Raw genomic sequence first — 12,198 nt, 5'->3', positions numbered from 1 at the left:
TTAAACTTCATATGGAATGAAAAAAGAGCCCACATTGCCAAGACAATCCTAAGTCAAAAGAACAAAGCTGGAGGCGTCACGCTACCTGACTTCAAACTATACTACAAGGCTACAGTAACCAAAACAGCATGGTACTGGTACCTAAACAGAGATATAGACCAATGGAACAGAACAGAGTCCTCAGAAATAATACTACACATCTACAGCCATCTGATCCTTGACAAACCTGAGAGAAACAAGAAATGGGGAAAGGATTCCCTATTTAATAAATGGTGCTGGGAAAATTGGCTAGCCATAAGTAGAAAGCTGAAACTGGATCCTTTCCTTACTCCTTATACGAAAATTAATTCAAGATGGATTAGAGACTTAAATGTTAGACCTAATACCATAAAAACCCTAGAAGAAAACCTAGGTAATACCATTCAGGATATAGGCATGGGCAAGGACTTCATGTCTAAAACACCAAAACCAACGGCAACAAAAGCCAAAATTGACAAATGGGATCTAATTAAACTAAAGAGCTTCTGCACAGTAAAAGAAACTACCATCAGAGTGAACAGGCAACCTACAGAATGGGAGAAAATTTTTGCAATCTACTCATCTGACAAAGGGCTGATATCCAGAACCTACAAAGAACTCAAGCAAATTTACAAGAAAAAAAACAACCCCATCAAAAAGTGGGCAAAGGATATGAACAGACATTTCTCAAAAGAAGACATTCATACAGCCGACACATGAAAAAAATGCTCATCATCACTGGCCATCAGAGAAATGCAAATCAAAACCACAATGAGATACCATCTCACACCAGTTAGAATGGCAATCATTAAAAAGTCAGGAAACAACAGGTGCTGGAGAGGATGTGGAGAAATAGGAACACTTTTACACTGTTGTTGGGATTGCAAACTAGTTCAACCATTATGGAAAACAGTATGGCGATTCCTCAAGGATCTAGAACTAGAAGTACCATATGACCCAGCCATCCCATTACTGGGTATATACCCAAAGGATTATAAATCATGCTGCTATAAAGACACATGCAGACGTATGTTTATTGTGGCACTATTCACAATAGCAAAGACTTGGAATCAACCCAAATGTCCATCAGTGACAGACTGGATTAAGAAAATGTGGCACATATACACCATGGAATACTATGCAGCCATAAAAAAGGATGAGTTTGTGTCCTTTGTAGAGACATGGATGCAGCTGGAAACCATCATTCTCAGCAGACTATCGCAAGAACAGAAAACCAAACACCACATGTTCTACTCATAGGTGGGAACTGAACAATGAGATCACTTGGACTCAGGAAGGGGAACATCAGACACTGGGGCCTATCATGGGGAGGGGGGAGGGAGAAGGAAATTCATTGGGAGTTATACCTGATGTAAATGACAAGTTGATGAGTGCTGTCGAGTTGATGGGTGCAGCACGCCAACATGGCACAAGTATACATGTGTAACAAACCTGCACGTTATGCACATGTACCCTAGAACTTAAAGTATTATAATAATAATAATAATAATAATAATAAACCCCTTATACCATACACAAAATTAACTCAAAATAGACTTAAAAAGCCAAAACAATACAACTTTTAGGAGAAAATTTGAGAAAGCCTCTGAGACCTTCAGTTAGGCAGAAATTTAGATGTGATACTAAAAGCACAGTCAATAAAAGAAAGTTGATGAATTGGTCCTCATCAAAATTTAAAATGTTTACGCTTCAAAAGACAGCAATAAAAATAAAAAGATCAGGTGTGGTGGCTCACGCCTGTAATCCTAACACTTTGGAAGGCTGAGGTGGGAGGATCAGGAGTTTGAGACCAGCCTGGGCAACATAATGAGACCTCCCATCTCTTAAAAAAAAGAAAGAAAGAAAGAAAGAAAAAGATCAGTGTGCCTTGGGTAAAATATTTGTAAAACACATATGTGATAAAAGACTTATATCCAGAATATACAGAAAATGTCTACAACTCAATAAGACAAGCAACCGAATCAAAAAATGGTCGAAAGATGTGAATAAACATTTAAGTAAAGAAGATATACAAATGGCTCTAGGCACATGAAAAGATGCTCAGTATCATTAGTCATCAGGCAAATACAAATTTAAAAACCACAAAGAGATGCCATTCATCCTACTATTGCTTAGAATAGCTATAATAGATAAGACACAGTAACAAATGTTGGCAAGGATGTGGAGAAATTGGAACCCTCCTGCATTGCTGATGGGATTATGAAATGGTTCAACCACTTTGGAAAACAGACTGGCATTTCCTCAAAAGGTTGAGTATAGAGGTACCATATGACACAGAAACCCCACTCCTAGGTACATACCTGAGAGAAATGACAATGTATGTCCACATGAAAACTTGTCCACAAATGTTTATGATAGCATTTTTCACTGTAGCCAAAAAGTGAAAATAAGCTAACTGTCTATCAACCAGATAAATGGATGGACACTATGTTCAGTGATGAAATGATGGGCAGCTTTTTCAATTATTTTCTACATTTTCTTTAATGACTTAACATTAAATATTTGAAAATACTTTGTAAGGAGTATTTTTTAATGCAAGAGATAACTGATGACCCAACCCATTAAGGCCTTTGATATGCCGTGTGGATCCAACCTAGGACATACTGTTCTTTTCTGAATGCAAATCTGAATTCATCTCAGAGAGCTTGTACTATGCTAAGTACTGCCTCACAACAATCCTGTAATTTAATTAACTACTAATACATTCATCTTACAAATAAACTGAGATGTAGAAAGATTAAATAATTTTAGGGTCACCTATCTAGGAAGTAGTAGAGCTAAGTTTTAAATTTAATATTCTGTTTCCCGAGTATGTGCTCTTAGCCACCAGGTTATACTACAGTGATGCTTTCTTTCAGATATTTTTCTTATGCTTTGTTTTGTTTTCCTCCATAGGGCTCCAGATTTTATGGAAATGAACTCAAGAAAGAAAAGCAGGTCAACCAACGAATTGAAAATATGATGCAACAAAAAGCTCAAATCACCAGCCAACAGCTAAGAAAAGCACAATTACAGGTATTAGTTAAATTGTTAAATAAAGTGGAAGCTGGTAGAATAGTAATTGACAGTTAAAATGTATTATCAAGTCATAACTGAAAAGATGAAATGTAAATGTTCATTATATTGTAAAGCATACATATTCAGCAAATGAACATACTTTTCTGAGTGTTGCTCTGCTCATTAAAGACTCCACACCTAGACATTGTCACCTCTATTATACAGATGAGTAAATGAAGTCTTAATTAGGTTGAGTAACTTGCGCAGCTTGATAGGACAAGTAGTTGGCAGAACGAGGATTTAATCCAAAGCCTATGTTCTTTTTATTGTATACATACTTCGCAGCTAGAAAAAGGCCACAGGATAAATGTGGCATGTTTCTGCAATACTGATGTTGCAAAAAATATTTGAGGAATATGTTAACTAATTAAATTGGAAAGTAACTTAAAACATAACCATGTTATAGTAAAATAAAAAGTCACACTATAGATTAGAATGCCAAATGTACATGAACTTTTAAGATAAAACACAAGACTTCTAAAATCTTGGAAGGTTTTTGCCTTCTCCAGGATCTCGGGAAGTAAATACTCGAAGTTTCCTCTTCTATTAAAAGTTATTTCAGGAGAAAAGTTTGGGAATATCCAAGTTGCGGGGCACTGTGTGGTAGACTGACAACTCAAAGCAGTCACATTTCTGATAGTAAAACAAGTCATGGCAAGAGGCATTTACTCTTTATCAAAATCTGATCCAATGTTAACAAAGCTCTAGTCTATATGGTAACAGTAAAATTAGATTAATATGTTACAAAATCCTTCTCTTGTGACAGAGTTCAAAGATCATAAATTTTATGTTTTCTTTACCAAACTATCTAATGTGTCATTTTTTGATACATATGCCTTCTCAGAGCACAAGATAATTTTTACATGGTCTTCTATTATGATGAAAGATGATTTGTCATATCATCATTTTTAATGCTTCACGGCATTCCACTGTATGGAAGTACCATAATTTATTTACCATATCCCACCTTGATTTCAGGTTTTTGTTTCATACGCAACCCTGTGATTATCCTTCTTACCTTTGTACTCTAGTGCTGTTATTTTGATCAAAGATGGTATCATTTTACATTTTCAGCATGAGAGTATTGATTTTCTCACATTTGTAAGCCATTAATATTTCCTTATTGTGAGAATTTCCTCTTTTATTCTATTTGTGAGGATATATGCTAAGTTGCTAGCACAAGAGACCAAAAATGTAATATTTTAAATAAGAGCTGCTTTCTTTCTCACATAAGTGAGTAGTTCTAGCTGGTGAGTGACTCTGATTATCATTTAGAGACCCAGGTTCTTTAAATGATGTTGTTCCATCATCCCCTGGTGTTATCCTTACCTGAATTAGCAAAACTGAATTATTTTCCATCCATATTCCATCTCCTGGTTAAGGAAGAAAGAAAGGGAAATAATCGAAGGCAAGTACAGTAATTTGCTATTAAACAAGTGCAAAAGAAGTTGCACACATTACTTCAGCTGACATTATTTGGCAAGAATTTAAGTTACATGGCCACACCTAACTGCAAGAGAAGCTATAACTTTAGCTGGGTGCCCATGTGCCCAGCTGAAAATTCATTACTATGGAAGGAAGGAAGAATGGATTTTGGGATTCAAGTAGCAGCCTGAAGCAATGTTTTTTGCCCACATTTTTAGGGGAGTTTATATCTATCTTGATTTATAGGGTCTTAATATATTAGAGATTTTTTCTTGCCATTTGTTTTGAATATTTTTCCAATATATTTTAATTTTGCAGTTTTTCCCATATAATTTTTAATATTTATGTAATCAAAGCCAGCGACTTTTAAAAAAATTGTATATATATGTATATATCTTCGTTTCACTTCAAAATTTATTTTTTTTAACTTTTAAGTTTGGGGTACATGTGCAGGTTTGTTATATAAGTAAACTGGTGTCATGGGGGTTTGTTGTACAGATTATTTTGTCACCCAGGCATTAAGCCTAGTACTACCCATTAGTTATTCTTCCTGATCCTCTCCCTCCTCCCATCGTCCACCTTCCAGTAGGCCCCAGTGTATGTTGTTCCCCTCTATGTGTCCATGTGGTTTCATGATTTAGCTCCCACTTACAAGTGAGAACATGCTGTATGTGGTTTCTGTTCCTTTGTTAGTTACTAGGGATAATGGCCTCCAGCTCCATCCATGTCCTTGCAAAAGACATGATCTCATTCTTTTTTATTGCCGCACAGTATTCCATGGTGTATATGTATAAAATTTTCTTTATCCAATCTATCGTTGATGAGCATTTAGATTGATTCCGTGTCTTTGCTGTTGTGCATTGTGCTGCAGTGAACAAACACAAGCATGTATAAAAAGACCATATTTTTCAAAGCGGTTTTAGGTTCACAGCAAAATTGAACAAAAGGTACAAAGATTTTCCATATACTCCTTTCTCCCCACAGGCATAACCTCCCCTACTATCATCATCCCCCACCAGAGGGGTACATTTGTTACAGTTGATGAACCTACGTTGACACCACCTTATCACCCAAAGTTGATAGTTTACATTAGGGTTCAATATTGGTGGTGTACATTCTGTGGGTTTCGACAAATGTACAGTGAGGTGCATCCACCATTATAGTATCATAAAGAGTAGTTTCACTGCCCTAAAAAAATACTCTGTGCTCCATCTATTCATCCCTCCCTCCCCCAGTAACCCCTGGCAATCACTGACCTTTTTACTATCTCCATAGTTTTCCCTTTTCCAGAATGTCATATATTAGACTCATACAGGATGTAGCCTTTTCAGACTGACTGTTTTTACTTATGCAGTGTAAATGCATACATTTACATTTCCTTCATGTCTTTTCATGGCTTAATAGTTCATTTATTTTATGTACTGAATGTTATTCAATTGTCTGGATGTACCACAGACAATTTTTTTTTTTCTTTTTGAGATGGAGTCTCTCTCACTTTGTTGCCCAGGCTGGAGTGCAGTGGTGCAGTTTTGGCTCACTGCAACCTCCGCCTCCCAGGTTCAAGCTTTTCTCCTCCCTTGGCCTCCCGAGTAGCTGGGATAACCAGTGCCCACCTCCATGCCCAGCTAATTTTTGCATTTTTTAGTAGAGACAGGGTTTCACCATGTTGGCCAGTCTGGTCTCCAACTCCTGGCCTCATGTAATCCGCCCGCCTCAGCCTTCCAAAGTTCTGGGATTACAGGTATGAGCCATACCACAGACAATTGAATAATACTCAGCACATAAAATAAATGAGCTATCAAGCTATTTATCCATTTACCTACTGAAGGTTACTTTGGTTGCTTCTAAGTTTTGGGAATTATGAATAAAGCTGCTGTAAATATCCATGGCCAGGCTTATGTATGGACATAAGTTTTCAACTCCTTTGGGTAAATACTAAGGAGTGCAATCGCTGGATAATATGGTAAAGTAAAATTATGTTTAGCTTTATAAGAAACTACCAAACTGTCTTCGAAAGTGACCATACCATTTTGTCTTCCCACCAACAATGAATGAGAATTCCTGTTGCTGAATATCATTGCCATCATTTGGTGTTGTCAGTATTGTGAATTTTGGCTATTCTAATATATGTATAGTGGTATCCCATTGTTTTAATTTACATTTCCCTGATGACATATGATGTGGAGCATCTTTTCATGTGCTTATTTGCCATCTGTTTATCTTCTTTGTTGAGGTGTCTGTTAAGGTCCTTGACCATTTATAATCAAGTTGTCTGCCTTCTTATTTTTCATTCTTAAGAGTTCTTTGTGTATTTTGGACAACAGACCTGTATCAGATATGTCTTTTGCAAATATTGTTTCCCAACCTGTGGCTTTTCTTTTTATTCTATTGACAGTATCTTTCACAGAGCGGAAATTTTTAATTTTAATGAAGTCCAGTTTATCAATTATTTCTTTCATGGATTGTACCTTTGGTATTGTATCTAAATAGTCATCATCAAATCCAAGTCCATCTATATTTTCTGTTGTGTTATCTTCTAGGAATTTTATAGTCTTGCACTTTACAGTTAGGTCTGTGATTCATTTGAGTTCATTTTTGTGGAGGATATAAGTTCATCTTTTTTTTTTTTTTTTTTTTTTTAAACATGTGGATATCCAATTGTTTCAGCACAATTTGTTAAAAAAAAAAACTTTTCTTGCTAGGTGTGGCGGCTCACGCCTGTAATCCCAGCACTTTGGGAGGCCAAGGTGGGAAGATGGCTTGAGCCCAGGGATTCAAGACCAGCCTAGGCAACATAGCAAGACCCTGCTTCTACAAAAAATAGAAAAAAATAACTGGGAGTGGTGGCACAGGCCCATGGTCCTAGCTGTTCGGGAGGCCGAGGTGGGAAGATTGTTTGCACCTGGGAGGTCGAGGTGGCAGTGAGCCATGATTGCACTCCAGCCTGGGCAACAGCATGAGTCTCCAGAAAAGAAAAAAGAAAAAAAAAAAAAAAAGAAACTCTTACCCGTGTTACTGAGTCATTGCTCCTTTTTCAAAGACCAATTGTCTGTATTTATGTGAGTCTATTTCTGGGCTCTGTATTCTGTTTCATTGATCTGTTTGTCTGTTGTTTTGCCAATACCACACTATCTTAATTACTGTAACTTTATAGTAAGTCTTGAAGTCAAGTAGTTTCAGTCCTTCAGTTTTGTTCTTGTTCATCAATATTGTGTTGGCTAATTGGATCTTTTGCCTCACCATATAAATTTTAGAATCAGTTTGTTGACATCCACAAAATAACTTGCTGGGATTTTGACTAGGATTGCATTGAGTGTATAAATGAAGTTGGGAAGAACTGACTGGCATTTGATCATAGAGTCTTCCCCTTCATGAACATGGAATATCTCTCCATTTAAGGATGCTCCTTGGCTTACAATGGAGTTACATTTGGATAAACCCATTATAAAGTTGAAAAATTGTAAGTCAAACCATCATAAGTCTAGATATTCCCTGACTTAACGGTGGGATTATGTCCAGATAAAAACACTTCATAAAGCTGAAAAATCTTAAGTTGAACCATCATAGGCCAGAGACTGTATTTAGTTTTTCTTTGCTTTTTTTCAGACTTTGTAGTTTTCCTCATGTTGATCTTGTACATATTTTGTTACATTTGTACCTAAGTATTTCATTTTGGGATGTTTTAATATAAATCGTAATGTGTTTTTTGTTTTGTTTTGTTTTTGAGACTCCCTCTGTCACCCAGGCTGCAGTGCAGTGGGATGATCTCAGCTCACTGCATCCTCCTCTTCCTAGGTTTAAGCGATTCTCTTGCCTCCACTTCCCAAGTAGCTGCGATTACAGGTGCCCACCACCATGCCTAGCTAGTTTTTGTATTTTTGGTTGAGACAGGGTTTCACCATGTTGGCCAGGCTGGTCTTGAACTCCTGAGTTCAAGTGATCCACCCGCCTCAGCCTCTGAAAGTGCTGGGATTACAGGTGTGAGCCACCATATTTGGCCTCTAATGTGTTTTAAATTTTAAATTTTACTTGTTCATTGGTGGCATATAGGAAAGTGACTGACTGTTGTATATTAACCTTATATCTTGTAACTGATTATTATCACTTACTGGTTCCAGAAACGGTATTCTTATAATGGTTTTATTTATTTATTTATTTATTTATTTTTATTTTTGGTCTTGGTATTGTACTTGGAAGATTATTCCTCACAGCCATGCCTATGTCTTCTTTTAGTATTTTTTTATAGCTCTTGGCATATTCATATCTTTAGTCAATTTGGAATTTGTTTTGATGTAAGGTGTGAAGTATGTTTTTCTTAAATGGTGTTATATTTTCCCTACATAGTATTATTTTCCCTAAATGGTGATTCACTTGTCCCAACTCCATTTATTGAATCATGAATCCTTTCTTCACTGAGTTGAAATGAGGCACTTCCAAATAAAAAAATTCTCAATTGTTCTTTGATTTATTTCTGGACTGTCTTCTAATAAGTTCAGTCTTTTCTTGTATCAGTAACATACAGTTTTAGTTATTGAACAGCAGGAATATAGTTTAATATTCTCCCTTGTAATGCTTCTTTAAATTTTTTTTTCTCATGCATGTTTCTTTCAAATAAACTTAGGCATCATTTTATCAAGGTTTTAAAAAAATCAGTTCTATCCATAATAATATTATTTTTAAACTGATATTAATCCTTAAGCAATGTACTTTCTGGACATTTTCATTTTATTGATCTATAACCTACAAATATATTTAACAGTTTTAATGATACAGTATATAAGTGATGCTAACAATTGTTAGCTATTCATACTATTTTTAAAGCTCATATCCTTAAATATACTAATAATCTGAAGGAATAGAAAGTATCTTCCATTGTGTAGCAGAATATAAGATTTTGTTCCAGTGTTAGTTGACTATTTCATCAGAGGCTCTCTGGCATCTTTTGCAACAGGAATGACAGGAAATGTGTTTTATGTTGATTGTTAAACTGTTTCATTTGTTGAGCTTCCTCCAAAAGAAGTTGTATAAATGGGACGGGATTGAGGAAGTTTGAGTCAAGAAGGCCTGAGAGAACAGAGTTGTTTCCATAGGAAATGTGTTTCTATTTTAGAGTCTTAAAATTTCCAAGTACTCAATTTTATTATGTGTGATGTGATAGTATGAACTATTGCTAGTCGAGCTGAGGTAAGCAACTTCTACAGGCATGAACCCCCAGGGTGTTCAGAACCTCTCTTAAGTATACTTCACCCTTTCTCAGTGGACTTCTTAAAGGCACAATCATTTTTTTTTTTTTTTTTTTTTTTGTAACTGACAAATTGTTGTATAAGAACATCGGTTCGCAAATCAAGTAGACAAATGTTCATGTTACATTGCATGACAGCTATACAGCAAATCAGTGCATTTTGACCATTTTTGCAATTTATTGATTTGGGTTTTTTTTTTTTTTTAAGAGACAGGATCTCTCTCTGTCACCCAGGCTGGAGTGCAGTGGTGCCATCATGGCTCACTACAACCTCCAACTACTGGGCTCAAACAATCCTCCTGCCTCAGACTCCCAAGTAGGTGGGACTATAGGTGTACACTTTCATGCCCAGTTAATTTTTTAAATTTTTTGTAGAGACTGGATCTCGCTATGTTGCCCAGGCTAGTCTCAAACTCCTGGCCTCAAGCTACCCTTCCACTTAAGCCTCCCAAAGGGGTTACAGGCATGAGTCACTGGGGCTGGCCAACAATTGATTTTATTAACTCAAATTTATTCAATAGTCTTGGGGAAATACTAACTTAAGAAAACAACAACAACAAAAAAAAAACACATTATTTCTGAGTCTCCTCAATGTAATAGAAATGGGGGATTTTTAAAGAAAATAAGACATAATATGGATAGAAAATATACCATTACAGTTCAATTTGAGTGTATTTCAACATTACAGACTTTTAAAAATCTATTGTAGGGAAGCATCATAACATAATCAAAAACAGACTTCAGAGTAACTTGGTTTCACTGTTTAGTGCTAACATTTACTAGCTGTATGACTTAGGGCAAATTACTTACTCTTTCTGAGCTTTAGTTTCATCTATAAAATGGGAACAATAATTATGATCTCAGAATTATGACCAGTAAATGATTTAACTTAGAAAGCACTTAGCATATTATATGACACATATACTCAACAAATGTAACTTCTACTTTTATAATTATAGATAATTAACCCCTTATTTGTATCCCTAGATAGGTGCATTATATGGGTGTCTCCTTTAATTCTTTCAATAACCTATTGAGGTTGGTTTAATACCACTTTACAAATAAGGAAAGTAAGCATGAAAGGGGTTAAATTGCTCCCTGTTCTGTAACTAATGTAGTTAAATTGCAGTGCTAGGACCCAAACCAAACCTGTTATTCTATTTTTTGTTTCTTTAAAAAAATCTATTATTATTATTATTATACTTTAAATTCTGGGATACATGTGTAGAATGTGCAGGTTTGTTACATAGGTATACATGTGCCGTGGTGGTCTGCTGCACCCATTAACCCATCACCTACATTAGGTATTTCTACTAATGCTATCCCTTCCCTTGTCCCCCATCCCACAACGGGCCTTGACGTGTGATATTCCCCTCCCTGTGCCCATATGTTCTCATTGTTCAACTCCCATTTATGAGTGAGAACATGCATGTTTGGTTTTCTGTTCCTGTGTGTGTTTGCTGAGAATGATGCTTTCCAGCTTCATCCATGTCCCTGCAAAGGACATGAATTCATTTTTTATGGCTGCATAGTATTCCATGGTATATATGTGCCACATTTTCTTTATCCAGTCTGTCACTGATGGGCATTTGGGTTGGTTCCAAGTCTGATATTGTGAATAGTGCTGTAATAAACATACATGTACATGTGTCTTTATAGTAGAATGATTTATAATCCTTTGGGTATCTACCCAGTAATGGCATTACTGGGTCAAATGGTATTTCTGGTTCTAGATCCTTGAGGAATCGCCACACTGTCTTCCACAATGGTTGAACTAATTTACACTCCCACCAACAGTGTAAACGCATTCCTATTTCTCCACATCCTCTCCGCATCTGTTGTTTCCTGACTTTTTAATGATCACCATTCTAGCTGGCGTGAGATGGTATCTCATTGTGGTTTTGATTTGCATTTCTCTAATGACCATTGATGATGTGCTTTTTTATTTGCTGGCTACATAAAGGTCTTCTTTTGAAAAGTGTCCATATCCTTTGCCCACTTTTTGATGGGGTTGTTTTTCTCTTGTAGATTTGTTTAAGTTCCTTGTAGATTCTGGATATTAGCTCTCTGTCACATGGAGAGATTGCAAAAATTCTCTCCCATTCTGTAGGTTGCCTGTTCACTCTGCTGATAGTTTCTTTTGCTGTGTAGAAGCTCTTTAGTTTAATTAGATTCCATTTGTCAAATTTGGCTTTTGTTGCAATTGCTTTCAGTGTTTTAGTCATGAAGTCTTTGCCCATGCCTGTGTCCTGAATGGTATTGCCTAAGTTTTCCTCTAGGGTTTTTATGGTTTTAGGTCTTATATTTAAGTCTTTAATCTATCTTGAGTTAATTTTTGTATAAGGTGTAAGGAAGGGGTCCAGTTTCAGTTTTCTGCATATGACTAGCCAGTTTTCCCAACACCATTTATTAAATAGAGAATCCTTTCCCCATTG

The 12,198-nt window shown here is 36.1% G+C and overlaps 1 protein-coding gene across 3 annotated transcripts in view; it reads left to right on the top strand.

The window, feature by feature from the left end:
- Positions 1 to 12,198, top strand: part of POLK (DNA polymerase kappa) — a 98,715-nt gene that overhangs the window by 38,624 nt on the left and 47,893 nt on the right. For all 3 annotated transcript variants that reach the window (XM_007975664.3, XM_073014673.1, XM_007975679.3), the window contains exon 3: positions 2,935 to 3,054. In XM_007975664.3, the coding sequence (XP_007973855.1) occupies positions 2,935 to 3,054 (120 nt within the window). The remainder of the gene's footprint in view (positions 1 to 2,934; positions 3,055 to 12,198) is intronic.

The sequence above is a fragment of the Chlorocebus sabaeus genome, chromosome 4 (genome assembly GCF_047675955.1).
Source record: "Chlorocebus sabaeus isolate Y175 chromosome 4, mChlSab1.0.hap1, whole genome shotgun sequence".
Taxonomy (NCBI): domain Eukaryota; kingdom Metazoa; phylum Chordata; class Mammalia; order Primates; family Cercopithecidae; genus Chlorocebus; species Chlorocebus sabaeus.
The sequence above is the reverse complement of the archived record's forward strand: the minus strand, read 5'-3'. Positions and strand labels throughout refer to the sequence as shown.